We start from the raw sequence: 26793 nt of genomic DNA, 5'->3' as shown, positions 1-26793 counted from the left end.
TTACAACTTTCTTGCTTTTCTGACAAGAAACATTATAATGTACACAACATTGTGTACAATTATTGTATGCAATTGAATGTACACAATATGCATATTAAAGGCTTAATGAATAACATATAAGTAATGATTAAAGCTAATAGATTAACCAATAACACAAATAGCTCCTCTCTGTTATAATCAGTTTCAGCTTGAGTGGACCATATGTATCCCATGAAAGATTGGTTAATATTTTCTGACAGGTTGCTCTCATAAGTCTGTTTTCCACAAGCATGATACAAAATAATTACTATCTCTCCATCTGTCAAGGTGAAAGGCTGAGGGCTATACCTTTTTCCACCGTTACAAAACATGAATCACAAATGAAGATTCAAATGAAGAAGCACAAGAGACTGCATTAAAAATATAAAAGCCAGTCTGACATTTTGGAGAGGTCAGAGAAAAAGTTGAGTTCAGAAGATAAGAAGAGAATACGGTAATGATGACCCACGAGTTAAAAAAATACTCGTATGCTTTGATGAAGTGAAAAAAGGCAAAGACAAAAATAAATTTTACTCCTGAGGGTATAGAGTCAGAGCAGAACATAGCCTCTTTGAATATGAAAATGTAAATATCATGAGTGCAGAAATGCAGAAAGAAATGTTGGTGGCACTTTCTATTACAGCTAGGTAATAAAAAGTTGCAACAATAGGATAGTAGTTTCAGGATGTTTCCTGAAATTTCATGAAATACTAGAGTCAAAATATGGATTGTGTAAATTTAAGATATTCATTGAAATAATTCAAGTAACCTAAATGCTTCAATAACATTCAAAAAGACTGCCTTTCTCAGAACTCTAAATGCCTTATTAGAGTCAGTGAGAATAGCCTTGACTTGAATGTATTGGAATCTACGTCTCCATTTGAATATAAACATCATATAGTGCTAAATGCGTTGGGAGCTTAAATATGATTTAAATTAAATAAATTGAAACCATTGAAGACATTGGCAAAGAAAAAAACAAGATGGGTGAGGAAGATGAAGAGAAAATAAGAGATGATGAAGAAGTGACTGAAGCATAAAGGTCGTTCTTTGCACTTTTCATACTTGGAACTGTCTGTCCCTAGTGAGTCCGAGTAATTTATGGGAAATTAATTTATATGTACGAGATGTGGGCTGTAAAGCGATGATCCTGAACTTTTATGTCCTCCATCTGATTTCAATCAGGAATCTTTACTGCATATCACTCTCCATCTGCCTCCATTTAATGTCTTGTCATGACTTTTATAAAGATGTAAGGGTATCCAAGCAGATTAGCTAGCAGCTCAGACAATATTATTTTACTTGATTCACAAAGGAGATAAATCAGAAAACTATGACATGAAATCCTTTTAACTTGTAGCATATCTTACTCTTCTGTTGGTATCCTTTTGTTTCAATTACATTTGAGTCAGAGCACACTTGAAACTCACTGGCACACCTGCTAGGAATGTATAAAAAGCAAAAAACAATAAATCCCTCCAAATTGCAGTAGCTGAATGTAAAAAAAAGAATAATCACTCTTTTAATTGATCAAATTAATTCAGTGAAGAAAACAATCCTATTGAGGTACTTTGGCTGTGGAAGACGAGAAAGAGAAGGTTTGTGTCCAATGAACTATGTCTATGTTCATATTTAAATATGTTGCAGACTTTTGGTCTCCCAAAAGACCCAGTGGAAACCTGCTTTCTGCTTCTGGCAGAGGACACCATATTCTATTTAAAACAACCAGGTGTATCAAAAAGTTTATGATGTCAGGCTTTCTTAGCACTTGACAAAATGTAATGTCTGTTAATGGTTTCACAATTGGAAGAGGTATTTCTGATGATTTCATGTCTTCACGATATAAAGCACTTTGAATTGATGAAATATAGAAATAAAATTTATTGAACAATTTTGAAGAGAAAGAGGCCCACAGCATGACAGATCCTCCACTACACTTAACCAATTGATCTTTTGTTTAATGCTAGATCCACTTGGATTGATTTTTGCTGAAAACCTAATTGTATTCTCAGTGACCACAATCCAGTTAAAATCTCAGTAGCATTCATCAAACTTCACACATGGGCATTTATTAAAATAGCAAAGAAAAAAGGCCTTTCTTGCACCGTGTCCCCGACAACCAGTTGACAGGTAGACAGCATCCACTTGATTGTGGTTACCAAGAGATTTTGTGGACACTTTGTAACCACTTCGATCTATTTGCTATATTTCTCACTCAGCTCTGGAGTTATTTGAGAAACTTTTTTCCCAGGTCTCTCTCTTCAAAGTTTTACTACAGAAAAACAAGAGCTCATGTATAACTTATATACATGTAGCTATAATTTATGAGAACTATAACTTAAAAGTATAAAGTTTAAGATGTTTCAGCATTTACTTTATAGGAATTGGTAGGGACACAAGTGATTCTTTTCAAACATCAACTATTTTTTAACAGGAATTATTTCTTTACGTGAGATTCTGTCATTGGATTAAATGTTTATTGTAATGGTTTTTGCACAGTTTTATCAGGAGTGCCAATAAGTGGGGAAAGAGCTGTATTGTATGTGTACCGACTTAGTATAATTTTACATACAACAAAATCTCTTTCATTCCCAAATAAGAACAAATTCAAAAGGCAAGCAGTTACATAGAGTTCGATTCAATGGTATCTTATGAACATAGAGTTCCCACTGGTTGGTTTGATCACATCAGGCTAAAGCTCTGTGAAAGAGACGCTAAGCGCTTAGAGATTTGGCCCGACCCTGTTTTAAGTCTCAGATGAGTTATTGCCAAAAACTGTAATATTGCTCAGATAAACCAAAGTGCAAAATGAAAACTTGTTAGCTTTCAGCATGAATCGAAATTAATACTGTAATATATCATTGTGCCCTTAGGCTTTACCCAGAGCTGGATATAAATAAGTGAGACAACTCTTAGCTTGAATCTGTGAGCTACTATTGTGGAGTTTTGTGTTTGTGTTCAATGAAGGAAACAAACAAGCAGTGTTCCTTTAGATCTAACTAATCCCAGCTTTACATAAATTACAAAAGAAAGGAAATAGCGGACAATTGAAATGGGTAGAATTTGTGGAGACAGAAAAAGGGGGCAGACAAAAAGGCAAGTACAGAAGTTCGTGCGGGACGGTGCAGAAAACTGGATTTGTACGCACAGATACACATCTCTATTGAAAAGCAACCAGCAATTATAAACCGAGTAACAGCAACTCCACTTCCTCAAAGTAGAGATGGTAGCAAAAGTCATCAATAAATTGGAGCCAAGAGGTAGCAATTTCATGACAAGATTAGTTGCTTTCCACTTCATCAAGAGATACAAGTTCTTCAGTCTCACACCCTGCTTCACCTACTCTCAGGACTAATTGGGTTCCCCCCTGATCTAATCTGAAAAAATGTTGTGAAGGTTAATATCAAACCCAATATATCATGTTCTGATATAGTTTGATTTCACATAGCATCACTGCCTATTCAAAAACAGACAGAAGAAAATAAATACACACAGGGACTCTCATTTTAAAGTTTTATCTGCTAAAATAAATAAATAAAATAAAATTCAAAGCTCAGCTCCTGAATCAGGAAGCATGTCAGTGTGTCTGATGAGCTTTGAGTGTAATTAAAAAGGGGGGCACAGAAAAGAAAGGGAAGACTATGTTAGATTTTAGCGAATAGAAGTATATGCTTGAGTTTGCAAAACTATTTGCTCTCAGGGCATTTGCTCTCTCAATATTTCAGTTTGCTGTACTCTTCTTAAACAGCGTTTCCTGTAAATAGATTTGTGTCTAAGGAGACTCTTATTTTTGATTCTAGTCATAATATCATAATATGTTTGTGCATTTCCAGGATATTTATACCTTACATTTTAGATATTTCAGATTTTAGGAAAACTCTGAGAGAACCTCGCCTGTACAGAGATGACAAACCGCTGCAGTAGAAGCATGACTCAGTCTAACTCTTTTGTTGAAAATTTACGCATTAGAGTTAATGTACCGACTCCAGTAAAAAAAAGACATGACTGTTTTCTCCTACGCAGGACTCAAGTTAGTCTGACCGGATGTCTGCTTACAGCTTTCAAACATTGCTTTATCTTAATAGCATCTAATGTTTGTTTTTTTCTCATTTTCAAATCCTTAGGCTGTTTTAAGATGATGAATGTTTTTGACAAGACAACATATGATGTAAGCCTGTCTCATTGGTCACATGTCTCCATTAAATATAAGTTTTTCTCATTTCAGCGTAAACCAAAGAAAGTAGCAACCTAATAGTAATATAATCCCATTTTCTAAAGATCCAGTGGTTTTAAGATTGCTATAGTTGGGCAACTGGGAACTTAAGACAGATTCTTGAAGAGAGTCTGCAAAGCACAGTGAAACTGCAAAGCACCCAAGAGCTCCATCCCAGAATCTGCATGCCACAGTTAGCATGTTCAACTTTGACGTTTTATGACATGACAATTATGACAAGGCTAGACGAGAATGCCAAAATTTGAAAGCTTTGAAAAAGAAAAGCTGTACTCTCTAGATGAATGTGGCAGCAAAATTTGTGTCTGAATCAGCCACAAGATTTCTTGAAAAATGTTATATGAACAGATTACATACAACAAAGTGAGAAATTTAGTAAAGTGACACAGCACCATGTCAGGAAAAAAACCCAGTAGAACATTTAGACACAAACACCACAAAGTGTCGAGCACAGTGGCAGTGGGTCGATGAGTTGGGCTTTCTTTGGAAACACGAACAGGCCATCATGTATCCACTAAAAATGGCACAAAATTAATAAAGCAAAGGATTGCTTTAATGCCATAAATAGCAAGTTATTATATTTCCAAGAGTGATGAATTTAAAATGTGCATTTCAATAACAGAATTGCCAGAAATGTGAAGAGTTTTGCGAAAGTAGTAAATATGCTAAAACGTACAAAGAGTGGTGTTGGCATTTTGATTACAAATTAGGTGTTTGTTTGTGAAAAGTCTTACTTGTTGAACTACTAAGAATTGGTGCAATAATAGTACATGTTCTTCTGTTGTTGGAATCCTATGTCCAACTGAGAAAAAGATAGATCTGCTGCTGGTGGTTGGAAGATCTGGTAGCATTGGAGCATGACAGCCTCACTTCTGTCAGGCTGTTCTAGGGCAGCTCTGGCTTCACTATATTAACTTTCCACAATCAGCATGTGGATGTGTGCATGAATCGGTAAATGCCTTAATGTAGAGTAAAGTCAAAATAAAGTGCTGTACAAGTACAGAACATTTGCCATTTACCATTTTGTGTGTTGAGCAGAAAAGACTATGCTTTGCTTCAGACCAATTTCAGTAGTAGTGCTTGTACTTGACATTTTTTAATTATACTTCACACAATTTGATTTATATTTGTGCTACCTTCAGATTGACATTCTGACATTTTACATTTGTAAAAGCAACCACCTGTATTGTTCTTTACTATCAACAGTTTCAATTGTTCTTTTACTCTGTTCCTTGTTGACAGAAGGTATGTTCAGCTGACATATTCTGCAGACCAAAACACTGTGCGACATCAAGACAGTAAGAAATATTTAATTTGATTTATTTCAATAAGAGATATGACACATCAAGATAAACCTAACTAATAGTTTTGCATAACATGTAATGTCGGATGACCTATTTCATTTTATGAATTTCACAGTGGTATGAATGCTACTTTTAAAATAAAAAATAAAAAAAAGAAAGTGAATTTAGAAGCTGAACAAACTGAAACACTGAAGCTAAAATACAAATCAAAAACACAATCTGTAACTGGAAAACTGTTAATCATTTTAAGTACATGAGGTATAACTATATGAATCTCATATAAATAATTGTGCGCACCTGACAGAGGTTAGTCCACAAAATGTTAGCTGTACAGAAATTTGAAGTGAATAAGACAGGAATAGAGGAGTTTTCATCAAAACAGAAAAAGCCTCAAATGGCTATTTCATCTCCCAGACAGTCAGGAGCTCCTTGTTTGTTGAGAGCATTGAGCAGTCTTAACGTCTCCCCATCTGTTCCCCAGCCAAAGATCTCCATCTCCTCATCCTCATCCTCATCGTCCTCCCCCTCATCTTCCCTGTCATCGCTGTCGTCTGAGTTCGACTCATACTCTGAAGCAATACCTGACTCGCGAAACCTGGTGAACTCCAGGCAGTCCAAAGATTTCACTTCTCTGGATAAGATGCTCACTGGAGTGTTAGGCACATCTCGACCTTGAGTCATTGGCTTGTTAGACTTGAGTGATGGGGGAGGCGAAGGGAGTCGGGGAGGTGGAGACCCCGGTGGTCCCGGGAGGAAACGGAAACACTCCAGTTTGAGTAGACATTGGTCCCTACCTAGGGGGCTTCCCAGAGTCCCGTTGGTAGAGGAAAAGACGTTGCTGGTTCCGTCACCAGTGCCAAGTGCAGAGAGGTTGATGTCTGACACCTCGGATTTGGGAGTTGTAGCATCGCAGATCACTGGAGGTACCGTGGAGCGGAAGGTGATCTCCAACAAACTGTCCTGAGAGCCCACTGGAGAAAAGAGGCAAGTGGAAAAGATGAAAAGATGGATATTAGGATGGATCAAGTAACGAATTGATTGCTTGATTTACATTGTTCTCCCATCAGTCATCTTCTCAAAAGACAACTGTATGTCATAAAGATAAAAATGAATTGCTGGAAACAGAGCGATAAAAATTCTAACAACATAAATCACTGGAGTCTCTTTTACAGCAAGAAAGGTCAATTGTGGCCTATTTCATCATCAACATGTGGCACTCAATGAAGTATTTTGTGTCACTGTTTAGAAATTGTCCATGTTTTCAGGTTCAAATTTAAAGTTCAAACATATACTAGAACAGTGTTTACAAAGTTTTCCAACTCTTGTTTCTTAACCAAAACTGAGACTGGATTGCTAAATTATATATAGTCTTGTGTCTCACAAAATGATTCACTTGTCTGCCTACATAATACACAGAGTTGATAAGCACCCCATTCTTTATCCATGGGTTTATTATGATGTCAGGCCAATCATTTTAAGCTTTAACTGCTTGAAAACCTATGAGAAGGCTTTCCACAATGGTTAGCAGTGTGTTGTAATGAGATTTGTTTTTATTACCATTCTTTCAGAAATATATTTGTGAGGTCAGGCAGTGATGTTTGAATGGAATACCTGGCTCTCACACCAAACTTTATACTTGAGAGAATGCAATTAGGAAAGTATTATTCTCCAGTTAAAGTCACAAACTCAGACTTGTCCATTAAACTGACAGTCATGTATCTACATGATCCTAGACTTATGTAGACTCTAGGGCCGTTTTATCCAACATTTTGTAGTACACTTTGTGAACTAAGCATTGGCAGCAGCACCTCAATTATGGAAACCAATTTCATCAAAACCTCTATGCAGTACTCTTAAGCAAATCAGAAGATTATGTACAGTTTGGAGATCTCTAGTTATTGTTGAGTTTGTGACCTTTGTCCTCTCTGTGGCTAGGCTTCTACTGGAGCTGCTCTGTTTTTCAAGGCCTTTTGCTTTGAAAAACACAGGGTTGCTGCCATTCCCAGTCACTTCCACTGTATTACAATTCCATGTACAGTATTTGACATAAATGGACTTAATGTTGAGCTGGCCTAATATCACAGCATTAAGATTGACATTACTGAGCCCCTGAGTGTCCAGTTCTTTTACAAAGGTTTGCAGAAACAGTTTGCATGTCTAGGTACTGGATTTAATACACGTAACCATGGAAGTAATTGAAGCATATACCACAAAACTGAAAAACAACTCTTTAAATTATGGTCTAAATCTTTTAAATGCTTTAAGTTCTGATTTCTATTGAAGATAGAGCCATTTAAAGCTAAATAATGTTACCTGTTTGTACATTGTTTGAATAAACCTCTCATCTTGGTCAAGCTGCTCTTCGATTTCAATAAAATGACTAATAATGTTGACTTAGATTAGTGCAATTTAAGCTTGTCACTGTTAATACAGCAACAGTAAATGGGTTGCACTATCACTGCAAGATGTGTCTCTCTAATTTAAATGGTTAACTTACATTAGACGATCTAAAAACTTTCCACATACAGGATTGGACTTTGAGAGCTCTTGAGTAGTAAATGTGAAATATTAGTTTCCAGCACCTATCTCTTCCATTTTATGTATCAGAAAAAACAATAACCTTTAAGCATGTCCGCGGAAAGTTTTCAAGTGTGGACAGAGAAGCATATTAAAAAGTCCAACTTGCCTTGGGAGTAATAAGCAAAGCTTCACGTTTGAAATATTTGCTGAAAAGATTAAAGATTGTTTCCTGCAGAGTGACATTTGGAGGGCAGACTGGGCTGTGGTGTTGCTGAGAAGATTGTCTGTCTGAATAGTCAAAGAAGAGGCTTTAAAATGCACAAAGCTGCAAAGAAAGGCATTGGAGAGGACAGAGGGGGGTCTGCGACAGCTGAACATCAGTAGGATGTGTGTTGAGTCTGGAAAAAAAATATCTGAAAGCTAAGAGTTCAATAGAAAAACATACTCAACTCTCTTACCATGAATAGCAGCAGCTTCACAGAGGAAGAGAGTTTGAGGACTGCCATCTTTCTGAGCACAAACAGAAAGGTGACTAAATACGTATTCACTCGTGTTTTTTTTAATCCTACATTTAATGAGCTTGATTTTTATTAGAATTTCTACAACTGTGTCTGCAGGCCAACTTTATATTGTGACTTGGTCCAAAACTAATCCCTACTCTAAGCCCTTTATGCACTCTGCAACTGGGCTGTTGAATATGGACAATGCCCAAAGGTTTTGTTGTTATTTGTTTGGAGTCTTTTGGAGCATTTCTCTCTTGCATGTTTCATGAATCTTCAGTTTTGACTGAGAAGAATAACCTTAGATAAAAGATTCATCTTGTGAAAGCATCATTCAAATGTGTTACAATACAGTAGGGTTAAAAGAGACAAACCAACTGATTGCAATTTTTGAGTGAACTGAAAGAAAAGAGAATCTAATTTCTGTGCCCACGATTGTGCAGATACTTATGTTAATCGCAATAAATTTGGATATCTTTTTGTTTTCATTGACTGCTGTCAATAAACGTACAGCAATTTGACAATTATAAAGTTTTTCAATATTATAACATTGATATTTTATCTAAAGGTTTACCAGTGTGTTTTCTTTCTTGTTGATGTTGCAGCTACTGGCTGTCTTTTGAAAAATAGGATTAATGGAAAATCTGTATTTACTCTAGTATCTTGAAGGACTAATGACAATATAATGTAAAATTTGTCAGCTGAATCCACCCACTAGGATCTGCTTGAGGTTTCTGCTGACATCCACACGCAGCCCAGATTAATGTGACCGCATTGTCTGCATGTGGTGGCAGAGACAATAACTCTACCAGCCCAAGGGGCTACTAAAAGAAGTTTATATCTCTGTGCGTAAGGGAAAGTTAGAGATTCAGGAGGATTCGTCGTAGGGAAGACATGTGACCTCGGGACAGATTGAGGAAGAGGTCAGACTGGGAAGAAGTAGCCGGATGTAGGGAGGTGGGTAGCTTACATGCCAAAATGGGTTTATATCCTGCTTAACATACATTTGATGACCATGCCTGACTTATCAACATCTAACCCATCAACTCTAACCCACTGTAAATAATGTAAATAATGAGATTTTAACTTACTGGAATTTGGTCCAACCATCTTTGATTCTAGCTCCTGGATTTGTTTAACCAGCAGGGAGATGTGCTGCAGCAGGTCTTTGTTCTGGAGCAGCAGTTGATGGACTCGAGCCTGGGCCTCCAGCCGAGCTGTGGCCTCGGCGCTTAGCTGGTCCTTCAGAAGATGGACCTTCATTGATGGATGAAAGGGGGTGAAATTGGGGTACAGGTAGTAGATATGAAACAGAGAGAGATAATGGGTTGATCAGACAAGCGTTGTTACAGAAATCCTTTGACATAGCCATAACATAAACTACTAAATGTGAAGTCCTGTGCCACGCCAAGCCTAGAAATCTGCTGAGGATTTAGCTTTCAAAACGTGGCTGAGTCTGATCAACAGGAGAGAATGATTGATCCTCTGTAGTATTTAAACTGCACTGAATTTAATCAAAGCAGTTTGGAGCTAATGTCACAAAACCATCTGAGTTCTTTCACAGCCAGAATCGAAGAGATCAATCAGTGATAATCCAGTGGGGACTACTGAGGAAGAATCATTGCTCAAGATCAAGAGCAAGAGCACAATACCAGGAGTGGAAGGAGTTCTACATTTGAGAAACATTTGCACTTAGAAGAGGGCTAAAATGACTAAAAAACCAAAAAGAACATGCTAAGCTTTTGTTGTGGGATCATGCCAGGTAAAACACATTTATCTGCGCTACCCTAAAAAATATACATAGTACTACCAGAGCAGGGGTGTCTCTGTCTATCTTAAATAGTCTTGAAGTCTTTATTTTATCTACAACTACTACTCAGTGGTAGTTGTTATTGTGTCTTGTCTCTATGCTGTAACTGCGAAGTAATTTCCCTGCTGGAATGAATAAAGTACTTCTATTCTATTCTATTCTATTCTATTCTATTCTATTTTTCAGCCCACAGACATAAAACTTGTAGTTTGAGGAGAGCAGAATGAAGTGATCCCTTTTGCTCCATGAAAAACTTATAAAATGGTACATGAGCAGAATAAATGGGTAAAGGGCATACAAACTGTAAAAGCAGGGGTGCTAATAAGTGTGCTGTGGCTTTGTGGAAAAAGAAAAAAAAAATCACAAATAATATGACTGTTTTCTGCACCTCATTAATGTGTTCAAATTAACGGTTAGTTTTTTTGGATTTTGGAGACTATGCCAGTGTAATAGAATGTTAATTTATTTTAGTGCTTTTACACATTTTACTGGCTGCGCCTGAATTACTGATCAAGTACTGACTTTAAATAATACAACAGCAGTGTAAATCACAACCTTCTCAAAATGTTTGTATTTTTTATTTGGACAGTTTTGGGCATGTGAACTAAATATTTTATTAGAGTATTAATTTGAAACTGGATCTTTTAAAAGGCTCATCTCTATGCAGTATCTCATATCAATTACATACTTGCTATTGCTAGTGTAGATACAGACTTACTAATGATGTAAAGTGAAGTCAAAAATGATATTGTAGTAATTGATTAGGAGAAGTAAACAGCTTAATTATGTTCTCCTTAACATCCTGTTTTTATCTCTAAAAATATACAGTGAGTATTGAATTTCCTCTCAAATCCTCAAAGGTCTCAAAAGTTGAATGACTGCAGAGGATTTTAAGAAGATTCTCGTAATGTGAAAATCAGAGATACAAGATGCCGGTTGCAAAAAAAAAACAGGTGACACATAATCATAGCAGCCAATCCACTACTTGATACAATGTGATGTGCACACAACTAATCTTGACTGTTGGGTACATTTTTTAACTCTTTTTGATTAGTTTTAAACTAACTTCAGTATTCAAATAAAAAATTTAATAGACTGTCCAAAAATGTAAGATCTTTGTGCTGAAATTATTGTGCCACTATAAAATGTTCAAAGAGCACTCATGGTGCTCGAGTGACAGCTCTGATCCTCATGTAACCTTAATGCCACAGTCTGCTGTGGTTTGCCAGATTAAAGCAGACTCCATTTCAATTTAGGTATGAAAGGCTAAAACTAGTTTTACACAATGAATCATTTATTTAAAAATCGAGGCAGACACCCTTCAGTTGTTGCACACAAAATTACAAATGCATACTCATATTTAGTTTCTGTGTGAGCAGCAACTACCTTGTTTTCACAAATGTTTGCTGCACCACCTCACATTCTAACTAGACACCTTTGCAGCCATGTAACTGCTTTCAAAAAGTTCAAAGGAGAAAATCTCAAAAGTCTCTAATCTGAGAGAAGTTTAAAAGAGGCTCAGCATTAAGGTAGACCACTTATTAATGATTTTCTGACAAAAGAGGCGGCGTACTTCTCAATGATTTGATTTGGCTTAAAATTGGAGCTTAGTCACAGACCAGCAAAGCTTCAAACACTAGTAGACTAGGATGCAAAGAAGAACTGAGGCAAAAAGAGGGGAAATATTTCCAGAAATCCATGAAGAAAAAACATCTAATTTAGGCTGTAAAAGTCAGGAAGGGCTCATTACTTTTAATATTACCTTGTTTCCAGATTTTCTAACAGATTCTTGTAAGACATTTTATATGCTGCTTTGAGTGTAAAAATGACTAAATCAAAGCTAAGCGTGGCTGAAGAGAAACCCACCAATACTTATGTGAAGAGAAGACAGGTGCGGCAAATCAAGGCTTCTCGTGTAGAGATACACGTCATTGAAAAGCATAATGATTCTCTGGTTTTTTTCCTCATTTCAGCACAAAGTGGTAACACGTAGCTGGTTACCATGGCAGCACAAAGGCTCTTTGCTCCTGACGTCAAGGGTAACAAATATCAAATAAGAAAACAGCAAAAAAATAAATAAATATCGACTACACAACAAAGTATTTGAAAATGGAACAATACACCAAGGACAGCCCAATATTCTGAAGCACTGCTGTGCTCTGAAAAGTGGAGGATGGGCTTAAGAATTAGGCTTGTTCTGAGAGACACTGAAATAGCTGTAAAATGATCATGACAATAATTTTTATTCATTCAATCAGTTGGTGCGCTGGCTGTTTACTGAATAACCTGCCACATTTTAAGTACACCTGCTACCAGGTTGGGCATTTTTAAGATCAGACTTACCTAAATTTGATGTGGCATAAATTTAATAATCCATCGGAGGTATTTCTAAGAAATCTTGCTCCGTATCTACATAAAAACATCAAGGGGTTACTGCATATCTGTCCCACCACATCTCAAAAGTGATCATTGAATTGAGTTTTGGTGACTTTGGAGGACATTGCAGCACAATGAATAAGTTGTAATGCTTTGGAGCACGGTGCATTATCCTGTCAGAAATAGCCATCATAAGATGGGTAAATAAATGGGCATAATCAGTGAAGTCCCTTTAATCTCTTTTCTTAATTTCTGATACTTGTTTTAACTTCTGAAAGTAATTTTTTGCCACATCTCTAAAAACACACCCTCAAAACTAAGGTTAAAGGAAATGACACATTAGGGAACGCTCTCTTCGGGGCGTAGCTTAGATAGAGGCTAACAAAGAGAATTACAAATGCTATTTGGCTCTGTTAACCCATAAGAATAGCATGAGCAAATGGACCAGCTGTATTTTAGTCTTAATAAATGGAATTCATGAATTCAACTCACTGACTCTTCTTGAAACCTCAAATATCAAGAACCTAATGGAGAAAGGATAATTCTCCACAATATCAATGTTTAACTGCCATGTGATTATTAACAAAAAGGGAATAGAGCAACCAATTTAATATAGAGACTAATGTATAAACATTCTATATTATGGAGACTTCCGTCTTTACACACACAGATACTTTGATGATATTCCATTGTTACACAGGCTTTATTTTCCCAGTTAACTCACCTATTGCTTCAACACTTCTGGAAAAGCTGTCCACAAGGTTTACGAATGTGTTTATGTGAAATTTGACCATTCTTTCAGGGGAGAATTTATGACTTCAGGCAGTGATGATGGATGAGAAAGCCTGGCTCACAGTTTTGGCTCCAATTTATCACAGGTTCTCCATTGAGTTGTGGTTGAGGGCTCTGTGCAGACTATTCATGTTATTCCACATCAAGCTCATCCTTATGGATATTTCTTTATGCACTTATATGGAGTCATGTTGGTACTGGTAGGGGTTGTTCCTCAACCATAAAATGAAATTTCCAAAAATATTTTAACAATTACGCTATCTGTGTGAAATTAATCTAGACATTGTGTTTCACTGTTAATTGAGCTAATGGTATAAATTAGCTTTTCAATAATATTCTAATTCATTGAGTAAGTCTGTATGGCCCAGCACAGAGGGTTTCTTTCACTGGGATTGAGCCCCTGAGGACCAACCTCCACACTATGTTTTCTCCTCTAGCACTTGGCACAATTCAGTCAGGCAGGAACTGTTTTCCTGGCAACTGTCAAACCCTGACTGTTTCATCTGAATGATTAACAGAAAGAGTAACATGATTGTTCACTCCAGAGAACACTGTTCTGCTTTAGAATCAAGTGGTGATGTGCTTTACACTGATCCATCCAATGCTTTTCATTAAACTTGGTGAGCTACGATTTGGGGACCCAGCTGCTCAACCATGAAAAACCCAGTCCTTGAAGCTGTTGGCATCACAATACACACACAAATGTGTTCAAACCCTCTTTAAGACTGTTACGACCCGGCTCGTGAGCCGCGACAAAAAGCCAGAGAGGCACGGCCCTCAATAAAAGAGTACAGTCTTTATTGTACAATCCAAGCAAATAAACAGGACCAGCATCGACAAGCGGGTGCCCCTCCCCCCGTGTGGTCGGTGTCATTGCTCCACGGATAAGCCCTCTGTAGAATCAAGCTGGGTGGAGAAGCCGGCTCAGCCCCAAGCCAGATTCAGCTCCTGTCCTCTCTTCCCCACGCGCTGAAGCAGACTGCTTATATCCCGAGGACGCGCTGGGCCTGGCGAATCCTGGTCCCGCCCCTTCTGCTCCGCCTCAGGACAAAACACAATAACTGACGGACGTCACAAAGACGTTTAAGTAAACATAGAAATAACTTTTTTTTTTTAACTTAAGCACTTTAGTAATACATCTTAATAGTTTTAAACCATCTATGAAGACAATATAGAGGAAGGTGCAAAACATATGCAGCTCTTGTGAGTAATGGTATTTCTTGTTCATTTTTTACCAAACAAAATATTTGCCTCAAATCTTTTGATTTTGGGTTCCTTTAGTGATATTTTCTCTCACTTTCCTTTTTCCATTTCTTGTCTGCTGTACCACATTTCTGTCCGATAGGGGAACTTGTCTGAGTGTTTCTTCTCTTATAAATCCATGCCACTCTACTCCTTGTTTAACAAGGAGCCATTCTGTTGGAGATGTATGGGACTGACTCAAAATTCACAGCTGAGGGAGAAAATCATCTGCTTTTATTAATTCTATAGTTTGCAACAAAAAACAATGAGTTCAGATTGTGTTGTGACCTTTGTAGAATTAATTTATAAAGAACGACACCCCAGTGATAACAAAGCTGATGTAATTTAGCACAGACAGTACACCATCTTAGATGATGAAGAGAGAAGTTTTGCTAAGAACATCAGTCTCTGCTGTTTTTCATACAGAATCTGCTGTAGTCATCCCTGTGGTTAATGCCTGAAGTGGCTGCAATTGAGACATTGATTGACTCTTGGTAGAAACGTGAGTAAACAATGCTACAATCGATAAAAAATATATATTTATTTTAAGAGTCTGGCCTATGTTTTAATGTGAAGATAGCACAATGTCTTATGAGTGAAGAAGCCAACCAAAATCAGATATCAAAAAAAGATAAAGCACAAGAAACTTCTAATTATTGTCACTTCAGGTTGTAATTAAATTTAGTCGACCCACTGTGTCTTAATGCATCACAGTTTCCTTTTTATGTGCATTTTATTTTCATTATTGCTCCAGGAAATAACATTAAGTACAAACATGAAGCATGAGTAACATTTTCTTACAGAATTACCCTTTTATCCCCAGTGTGTTTGGATAACATACTATGGCAATAATTGAAAATTGTACTAATCGTCAGTAATAATGTTTGTCTTTATAGGCCAACATTAGCTGAATCAGCAGACAATTAACCAAGTCAGTGGTTGTAAAAATATTATCAAGTCAGCACAGCACAAAGTAAAAGCTTTGAAAACCTTCTACTTTCTAGAGTGTCATGGTTTGGAGATATTTTGCAGCAACAGGACCTAGTCATTTTACAAACAAAAGAATCCACCATAAAATATACTAAATATCAGACGGTGTTTGAGGCCAACACAACTTATTTGTGGAACCCAAATGGAGGAAATGCCTTATGTTATGTGGCAACTAAAACATAATATAATGTGTTCAATAATGATAACATGGATAATGAATGAACAAAACAGCACAATGAGCAACAAAACAAAACAAAATAAAGAGTGTAAGTTCAATCAAAACTCCTGCATGGCCTACATTAAAACTCATGTGTAGGCAATTTCCTGCTCATTTGGAAAGAAATTCCTTTCAAGCTGAAGCAGAGAAAATGATGTCTTTAACTAACAACAAAAACTACAGACAAAGTCCCAATTACAAAGGTGAATGACTTTTGTTTCACCACGATTGTTTCCAATAATGAACTTTCTGCAACCCGTAAGAGTCTGTTCTCTTATCAGTGTCCTAAAATTAAAGAAGCTTGGAGCACCTGAAACAACTCGTTAAAGCTCTAATTAGGGAGCGCTTTCATCAGTTTCACTGTTCAAAGACTATTTCCCAGAAGACCAGTACCAAGGACAGTTTTTGTATTTATAATACATATTTTTTTGTTTTAAAAAGGCTAGGAAATTCTCTATCAAGCCTCTTCTCTCACTGTCAACTATATATATATATATATATATATATATATATATATATATATAGTTGTATATATATACAATATATATATATATATATATACTATATATATATATACTGTATATATATAGTTGACAGTGAGAGAAGAGGCTTGATAGAGAAGTATATATATATATATATATAATTTGACCACTACTTCCTTTAATTAAGATTCAAGGATTTATTCTATTCACATTTGGTCAGAATATAGGTATAATAATGTTTTAGTTTATTGTTGAGATAATTCAATGAGATAATAAAGTAAAAATGTTATGCAAAATTATGTAAAATTCACATTTTGCACATTTTTGTACTTCAATTGGGGTTTCTACTGCTTCTAAGAATAGCTCATTGCATAAATAAAACCACCCAGTTGATTATTGACCCAGTTGATTTTTGGCAATAAGTTAATATTTTTTGGTGTCTGGAACCAGCTTGGGTTACCTACCACCCCAAGCTGAACCCCATAAAGTTTGGTCAGCTGTTTTTTTCCACAGTATGTGGTACAATGTACAGTACAATGGCTGCTGGAAAAGACAAGTATTTTGTTGTTGACTTACCATCCAGAAACCACTTTATGCATTCTTGTTGATTGTGCACATGGCTATAGAGCAATGGTTTTCAAAGATGTATGGTTGTATAATTGTGCATATGTTTGCAGCCATTTTTATGTGTGAGTGTAAATATTGAGTGTGGGGCCATGGCCAGTAGTAGCTTTTTTTGGATTTAAAGTGACAAGAGGTCCTAAAACAACTAATTGTGAAAGGTGCTCAAAATAGGAAGAACTGAACAGACTAAGATCTCATTATCCAAGAAAGATTTTGTGCAAAAAATGTAATGATTTGTATGATGTAATGAGTTTTGTATAGCCCATAGACCTATTATAGTCTATTCAGTGAAGTATGATAGGTCACCTTTAAAACCAGTTTTCATTATCTAACGCTTTAAATCACATAAACCAAAGTGCAAGCCCTTTTCTGAGACTTCTGATGAGCAAGAGTCTTGAATGAGCAAAGCATAGGAAATCATTTATAGTGAGGGCATTCTGCAAAACACAGATTAAAACAAATAAATTAAATAAAAGAAAATTTTATAAACTGTGGCTACCAGACGAGAAGGATTTTTAACTAACAACAGTTCCTTATCAGACAAAACAGAAACACAGCGACAGAGTACAAGGGATTAGGACTGGTTGTGTACTATGACTCAACAGGCTGAGGATGCACTCCTTGTACAGGATTACCAGCACTGCTTTGCTTGCCCATGCCAGCTCTCTTTGATCTCAAAACGTTTGAAAACCCTCCAACAGCCACTTCTCCTGTATTTCTGTCAATTTGGAGGAAAAGCTTGATGGGAAAATTGTCATTTTGGTCTCATGACATGGAAACCATTAGAAATGTGCTTATAGAGCAACTGAGATATGTGGAATATCTACACAAGGAAGGTGTGTTGGAGAAACAGTTAATGAAATGGAGCAGAAAATTGATCGGACCTTTAATCTTCTAGTTGAATATAGCACGACATTACAGTGACTTACAAAAGCAATCATTTCCATTTTATAGATTTGACCAGATGGAAGAATAAACAAATGCCTATCTTATCTTTCTCATAGTTTCTCTTGCCTGACAAGGCAAGTACAGTACACAAATTGCGGAAGTGTTCAGCCCTGTCTGAGTTAACACTTTGTAGAAATACCTTTTAATGTAATTGCAGCTGTAAGGCTTTTTGGAGATTTTCGCTCCTAGCATTGTGCTTCCATAGACTGAATTCTAATATTCAAAATTTCTTTAGAAAATAGTTCAAGCCATCATGTTTGAAAGTGAAGATGGGGAATAAAGGGTCTTCCCTCATCTGTTGAGTCTGCTTATTCAAACATACTGATTGGACCACATCTCTAATTCTGTTGAATGACGAAAGGACTTCTGCAACTTTTGAAGAGCTACCAGGAGAACTTTCAAGAGTAGCTGTTAGTGAATACGGCAGTTCTAAACTTTCCTGAAGCCGAAACTGAGGACCTGGAAATCCTTGCTGTGTCCTAGTGCATTGCAGATGTTCCATTTGAAGCAACCTCTGCCCAGTCAACTTCGGGTTTACCTGCAGGTTGCTACGCCCAGCCGCGGTACCACTGACTCTCCCAGAGAGTCTCCAACTGTGCATCCAACTAACTTGGACATAATTTTATATCTACTTGGCATTGATCATCTAGAGTGAGGTCAAGTGTCCTGGCTGAGATAAGTTAGTTAAATAAGATGACTTAACCAACTTTTTTATGTTGATTTAAAGCTTCTTGTTGAAGTGTCATTGACTGAATGCCCTGTTAATGTTGCCATGTACTTGAAACAATTTGTATCCAGCGGAGTTTAAACAACGTTGATTTCTGCTTCTCTCCTTTTCCTGTTCCTCTCACACAGTCACTTTGTTGTCATACAGTAAACATGAAGAAGATCAGAGGAAGTGAATACTGTCAACGTAATGTATGTCCAACTATGTAATACGATTTGCTGTGAAGATAGGGGGTGCAATAAGTTAAGCACTCAGAAAGAAATATGTGATTTGGAAGTTATTTGGTACAGATGCAGACCAGAGATGTATATGTAAACAATTTCATTTGCAAGGAGCTGGCACATCCAGAATAGAGCCCACAGGGGGGGAATGATCAAGAGTCAAGTCAAGTACAATATGCTATTACTGGGGCATTTGACACCTAGTCCAAACTGTGAGTGAAAGTCTTATCATACATATCTTAGACAGTATTATGAGCTCTTGAAAGAGTTAGATAAGATTTTGCATGAGGTTGAAGGACAAGTAAAAAGAATATATAAAAGCAAGAAAATGAGACAGAGTGAATTTCTGAACATGTGAACTAAGACATGAGCTCCATCATGCAGCGACAGAGCAGCAGCTGCACTGCCAGCTTTCACCATCAAACAGGTAACCATCACACCCCCTCAATTTCACTACTTCATTAAATATCTCAATTTCCACTCATCTCCAAGTGAGCTGTGGTTAGGGCTGGCCATCTCACTAATTTACTTCCATTTACTGTGGCCTCTGCCCAGCCTCCTCATCAGGTCTCAACAACAAAAATGATTCTAGTTTTCCTCTCAGAGCCATAAAATCAGAGGCAGTTTCAGCAACTGAGGGTGTCCACAGTGAAAATAGTCCCCTCTACATCTCTTATGATAATTCCTTTCATAATGAGAGAGCAGAAAACACTCTTCTTTTTTATTTTCATACAGCACTTTGCAGCTGGTGAGATTAATAAGCCAAGATTTGTAAGGCAAAAACCGGAGACAAATGTGAAGGAGGCTATAGATGCAATGATTTGCATAGTGCATAAATAGGCTTATTGATGTAAATTGTGAAAATGTTAATTCATTTAAACCTTTTTTAAAAGGTAAAAATCCTAAAACAAAATGTGGTAAAAAGTTTAGTCAAAAGACAAATGCACAAATAAGTTATTTATTCATGCCTCTCTAGAATTTGGTCACAGACTTTAGAAATAAGTCAACGATTGTGTTGGAGCAGGGATACATGTATGACTCACTGGACACCATCCACTGGGGATCCAAAGCGCCAAGCTATGAGGGAGCCTTTTGAATCTTTTTAGCTGACAGCTGGATTTGTATCGTTTCTCTGTTTAACTGACACACCTTTCTGTCCAAAGAAATGACAGCTGATTCATGGTTTTCCTCTTGTACAATACAGTTTCTTGTCATATTTCCAGAGCCACAAGAAAACAGTTTGTTTTTTTTTTACAGAAAATTACATCGACATTATTGCCCAAGATAAATCAAATCAAAGTACCTAAATGAATAAAGGATTCATTTAGAAAAGCTGTTTTAGAAAATCAATTTTACAAAACAAGCCTAAGTAAATTTAGAAATAAAATTGTTTTACAAGCATATTGGAAGTCTCATGATAGTGTCTCATTGCATTAGAAAAAAAGGTGTTTGTGCACTTTCTCTTAAACAGATGACATGTGAAGAAATATTGTTTGACATAAAATCAGTTTTTGTATTATTTATTACAATTCTTTGAAGATGTTTTGTTGTGGTTATATAACTCACTAGAGCCTCCAACTCTATAAAATCAGAGGAGACTTGGTGTTTAAGATCTATAAATTATAAATTAAAGGAACATCATTCTACAGTGTTTTTTGTGACAAGCAGAAAACCCAGCAGATCCAACCACATCTTCCTGACATAAAACTAACACAAACTTCAGGGAAACATGTTTTCAGGGGGAGCAGTTTGAATTTCATATGTTTCAGTTCTTCAGAAAACAAATAAACAAGAAAATCCCCAAAGCACATAAACTCGTGCTTTATGTGCAGTATATGTGTTCCTTCTTTCTTTGACTTCTCATCTATAATGCAGACAAAGTGTGAATACATTTACAGGGAATTGTTTTCAAATGTTGACCTGTGCCAGACTGATCTCTGCTTCTTTATTATTGCTGTTGCAAAGAAGTCAAAGGCAATTTCACTCTGAAAAGTTAGGGACAGTTTGTCTACCAGAGACTATGTGGACCATGGATGTTCGAGAGCCCAGACAAATAGCTGTGGATTTGGCTTTGATCGCCTCCAAATGTGGAGGCAAACACTTCGGTGTTGTGTGCATCCAAACTAAATTCACCTGTCTGAAAACATCTGCTGCTCAAGCTTTATAACTAAAAATTTGGATGTCTAGGAGGCTCTGCAGCTTGGATTTGTGTCTGAACTGGCTCTTAAGGAAAAATGCCAAGTTTAAAAACATACAGAGCTAAAATGAGTGCAGTTCAAAGGGAGATGAAAAAACTGTAGAGTCTAACCAAGTGATCCTCAAAACAGGTGCAACCCACCTCAATCCAAAAATATATAGTACACAAAGTTAAAAATATTTGACAGACTCATGGGAAGTTTTGAAAATTTTGCATGAATCCTTGTAATAATGGGACTAACCTTCAAGATTTCATGCTTGGTCTTGTTTTTTAGGAAATAGTAATTGAGCAACAGATTGGAATTTTGGTTAAAAATATACCTGTCATAAAAAGACCGTTGCTATGTTTGAAACACAGTGCTGTATTTTAGTTAAAAAATAAAGAGATTGTTTAGATTGTATAATAAAATGTGTTAATCTATAAAGTGAGACGAGGACAGAAGTCGTTGGAGATGAAAATGTCAAAGTCCAAAGAATAGCTTACACTACAATAAATTGACTTCTTTTTATTATGTCCAACCAACTAACATATTTTTACACAAATAGCCCTTAATCTTCTCAACACACTATTAAAGCGGACCATTCACTTAACAGTTTAGGTGGAATAAAATGAACTGAGAAGTGAGCTAAGAGCTCCATTCATTCTTCATATCCTCCTGATTACCAGGAAATAAAATACTGACCAATCACCATTTTTTTAAAATTCCACAACCTTTGTAAGGTAATTAGAATACTGAAAAAAAAAAAAATTTGGAAAAAAGTTTTTATTTTTGAAATATCATGTGTGCACTACAGTGGACATCGGAACGCCATACATTTGAAATTGAACCTTGATGGCAACCAGAAAATCATTAAAAAAGTAGGGTGATTGCATACATATCACTGTCACTGTTAATATCCAAGTTTTGGGTCATATCATAGATGTCAACTTTACACCTTTAAAGCTGGATATCCATGTATTAGAGATCAAAGTTTATAGGTGGAAACCTATAAACATTATTCCTTTTGAAAATTTTGTTTAATTGGGTAAAGTGGACAGCAAAGATGTTCTAAGCAGCAGATCACATTACAGACTCAGCCATTTGCTAAATGACATGAGATCCGAGGTCGGCCTCAACCCCTCAAAATCATGCACACATTTAACCTATTTATAGGGAAGTGAAGCACTTCGCTTCATGTGCCAAAACTCCGACTCATTAAAAAAATTTACACGGGTACCGCTGCCAGTGGACAGCAACCTCTGGCTTCTTCTCACTTATAATTAATGACATTTATGTATCGCCCTGCTCACACCAGACTTGTGAGCCATCAGCTGTGGCAGCAGTTTGTTCACAGCTATTCAGGTAAAAAGCTCAACAACTTCAGTCTGAGAACGCCGCTTAAGAGCGCCTGAACCCGTTTAGGTGTGAAGCAGAAGTTTCTTAGCCTTGAGGTTCTTTAGATTCAGAATACACACTATCACTGTGGGAGTGTTGTGGGAATTGATTCGACTCATGAATCAAAAATCAGGTTATTCACCCTTGTTTCAACTGTAGATGCTCAAGCTGTAAAATCTGTGAACCCCTCAGTACATTTCAGCCTTCTTTCCATTTCAATTACTTACAGTATCATGTTGTAAAAGTATCTTAGCAGCAAACCACAGTTGTAATTATAAAAAAAAACATTTAAATAATTATACATTTCCTGAACTTTACTCAATATCAAAGGTTCAATATGCAGAAACTCAAGTGTGTTCAAATTGCTAATAAGGCTTCTTTCATGTTTGTACAGCTCAAGTGCAGACTGAGACTTATGGTGAAATGAAGTCATATCTGAAACTTCTGTCTCTTTCTGTTCATTTTAAAATCTAGCTTTACAAACATGTGCTTATAGAAGCAAGGTTGTCATGACCACTCTTGCAAACCTGATCATAGTGACCACATCTAGATTTTTAGAGGAATGTACATAAATAATCGTACCTGTGCTACAGCGACGTGAGTCTGCTGCTGCTGCTGCTGAAGCTGCTGCTGGAGCAGCTGGATCTGGTGGTGGACAGACAATGGAGCCCCGGGAGGCAGCGTGCCCGACGCTGGGAGCAGCATCCTGGGACTGGACATCAGAAGAGAAGGCTCCTCCAAAACCTGAGAGCAGGAAAAAACCAAACACACATAATTTCTACCATTAAAAAAAACAAGAAAAAAACATCAGGGTCTAATATGAAAAAGCATGTTTTTAATGGCTGCATTTTCCACATTTTCCACAGACTTCTCATACCTGATAATGTACACATATTGTGTGGTATGTCCTAATAATCTGCTGTGTGCACCATATTTAGCTAATGGCATCCAGGGATTTAAGGTGCTGCAAAAATCTGATTTTCTGTCCATGTAATCTTTGTGTTTAGTGTGTTATTTTAACAAGACACTGAAAGAAAATATGTGTAATAAGTGTTGAGGTAGAAAAATTGTCTAAAGAAAGAAAAGTTGTCTAAAGATTCTATTTAAATTGTTAAACTGATTCTTTCTTGTTTCCCATGACATTGAGTGTTTTTCCACGGTGAAAGCTTTAGAGGTTGGAGGTAAGAGATCTAATAAACAAAAAATAACATTTTTACTTTTAACAAGTAAAAATATAAAAATGCTACATACCAGTGTTGTATAAAGTACTGGAATCTCAGAGTCAAGTAAAAGTACAAGTACCTCTCCAAAATACGACTTTGGTAAAAGTCGAAGTCACTGACTGAAATGTTACTTGAGTAAAAGTCTTAAAGTATCTGAAACTTCTTGTACTTAAGTATGGAAATTACTGTAAAAATGGATGTACTCAAGTAATGTAATGAAAAGTACAAGTAAAAAGTAAAACAAGGCAAGTTTGAATGACATTTCTTATATCTTGGTAAACTTGTCAAATAAACTTAAAATAATGTACCCAACCAAGTGCAGGCAAAATGAAACCTGCTAATAAATTGTTCCAGTTTTAAAGAGTAGCACATGTTAATGGTTTGTGGTTTTGAACTTGCATGCCTTTCCTATATTCGTTAAATTTAGTCTAAATTGCTATCGCTATGGCTTCTGTCCCCCATTGAACTAGGGTGACCAGACGTCCTCTTTTTCCCGGACATGTCCTACTTTTCAGACCTAAAAAGATGTCCGGGGGGAATTTAAAAATTGTCCGGGATTTTGGTCAATTGCCTCAAAACACATTACATAGCTTACAGTGGATTATAGGGCACGGCGCTGCGTGTCACGTAATCCCTGAGCCGCGTCAGTGCGGGCAGCACTCTTCTCTGTTCGACCCCCCTCCCACCCGATGCAAGGTGTTCCGATTTCTGATTTCCCCAACAATGGGAGAAGCGAAACAGGTGTATCCTATTGGAGGTGATGAACAAGCCAGGCAAGCAGGCTACGACTTTGTTCGGTAGCCTGCTTGCTAATCAGTAGGTGGGGTCAAAACACTTCGTTTCTCTCTCTCGCTTTTTTGTAACGAGTAACTAAACCACACATTGAAAATGTATCGGAGTAAAAGTACGCAATTGAGTTCGGAAATATAGTGAAGTAAAAGTGAAAGTCATCAAACATTTTCATACTCCAGGAAAGTATGAAGTACTCCAAAATGTACTTAAGTAAAGTAGTGAAGTATTTTTACTTCGTTACTATACAACACTGCTACATACTGACAGTAATTTCTTAAATAATGAGTGGCTAAATAAGCATCATAACAAAAACATGCTTACAAAAAGCTGCACACGAGAATGCCTATAGGTAAAATAACAAAACAAGTGATTAATGAATCAATAAAAAGGACATGCAATAGGAGCACTAAAATACCATGCAAAACAAAAAACTGACTTGAAAATGTTGAGATGCTGATTAGCTGCTTCAGTGTGGATCAGTGGAACACAGAGAATTGAGATGAGGATCACAGAAATACTTCACTCCAGTAATAATGAGCATTGGGACTCAGTTCTTGTCCACTGAAAGGTATTTTCTTAACTGTCGTAAATATTTCATTAAAAGTCCAACATTGTGCTTTTTCCATCACTCAACTTGTCAAAATCATTTTTAGTTTCACAAATCTTTTACTTTAATCACACCATAGCAAGAGCAAATTGTTATCTTAGAGGGTATCTACAGTATACAAGCCTCAGAACAGGGAATATTACTAAATAAATATGATTTAAATCACTGGTGCTTTAATTCCCTACCGAATAAGGACAGGCGCTTTATCTTTCTATGGACACAATTAGTTTAAAAATTCTACACAACCAAAATAAAATTCAAGGGACTTCAAGCATAAAAAGACTACATTAAGTTATTTAATAAATTTTTCCATATTTAATGTCATGTATTTTGTACAATTCAGTTGAAAAACAATTGAAAGTATTTGTGTGCACATTCTTGCACTAAGATTCCATTAAACCACATTTCATTTAATTTCTTTTCTGGTCAAAACGTAACAGCATCCAATATCTTGAACTGGTAATTTATTTACATTTTCTCACAAAACTTTCCAGATTGTGATTACATCTCTTGCCCACATTCCTTATTAGGTAACCTCAGTTTGGGGACTCACTGCAATGCTTCAGGTCAAATTCACTCTTCATTTTTACTCTTGCAATGGGGTATTGTACCTTTTTTAAATTTATTTGATTTTCGTTTTGAAATATCACAGTCTACTTTTACATCACAAGATAGCAACTGTGAGAACATTTTCTGTGTTCATATAAGTATCATTTTACGAATATTACATTACAAATTCACTTTTGGATTACTGGAACTGAAAATGGTATCTATGTCAGTATCTATGTTTTTTTTTTGCTGTATGATGATGCTATCATAGTAAGTCGTCTTAGGGTGAGGATAAAACATTCTAGATAGAATTCTAGTCATAGGAATTCTGTACGTTTTTGCAAAAAGTCGTACTGACTTTTACGAACATAGCTCAGACTATGGAACCAAGGGCAAAATTACCACACTGCTTTCCTTGTGATTCACTACAATGTCTGGTCATTGTAGAATGTTTGTTTTGCTATTTCTGTGTTTTTTTTATTATTATTATTATTTTTTATAAGCAGCCAATCCTGCAGACTTTAGTGCATGTTGCTGAATGAATCTCAAAGTCCCAATCCCTAATAAGGAAACAACAGGTGCGTCAAAGTGACTGGAATTGTGACTCTGGCTAGAGTCAGCATAACAACTCGACACCTGATTATATTAAACCTTGGCCTGCCTTAAGGAACCTGCGAGAAGCCACATTAGCATCTGTCGCTCCTTAAGCACCTTCTGGCAACACAGTGTCAGTCATCTGACACACACACATAAAACACACGCCTGCACACAAGGAGCCAGACAGACTCTGCAGGAGATGGGTAAATGACTGATGGCCTGTCAGAGATGGCTCTTACAGGTTAGTAGAGGCTAATTATCCATCCTGACAGGTTGCTTGGAGACATGATGAAGAGAACAGCACAACAGGATATAGTCTTTCTTCTGTGAGTGGACACCAATCCATTATAACAATAACACTACAAGTTGAGTACTGCATAGCTTTCTGTGACTGCTACCAATACAGGTATAGAACTCAAGGGTGGCTCCTGATTGGCTGGATATCTTCTTA

General features: G+C 36.6%; 1 protein-coding gene across 4 annotated transcripts in view; it reads right to left on the bottom strand.

Moving 5' to 3' along the window:
* Positions 1 to 26793, bottom strand: part of LOC116725481 (carboxyl-terminal PDZ ligand of neuronal nitric oxide synthase protein-like) — a 196779-nt gene that overhangs the window by 20718 nt on the left and 149268 nt on the right. For all 4 annotated transcript variants that reach the window (XM_032571557.1, XM_032571558.1, XM_032571559.1 and 1 more), the window contains 3 exons: positions 23157 to 23318; positions 9665 to 9830; positions 6348 to 6524 (listed from right to left, as the gene is read on the bottom strand). In XM_032571557.1, coding sequence (XP_032427448.1) covers positions 6348 to 6524; positions 9665 to 9830; positions 23157 to 23318 — 505 coding nt within the window. The remainder of the gene's footprint in view (positions 1 to 6347; positions 6525 to 9664; positions 9831 to 23156; positions 23319 to 26793) is intronic.

Source organism: Xiphophorus hellerii, chromosome 9 (assembly GCF_003331165.1).
Source record: "Xiphophorus hellerii strain 12219 chromosome 9, Xiphophorus_hellerii-4.1, whole genome shotgun sequence".
Lineage (NCBI taxonomy): Eukaryota > Metazoa > Chordata > Actinopteri > Cyprinodontiformes > Poeciliidae > Xiphophorus > Xiphophorus hellerii.
Note: the sequence above shows the minus strand (reverse complement) of the source record. Positions and strands in the feature narration are given on the sequence as shown.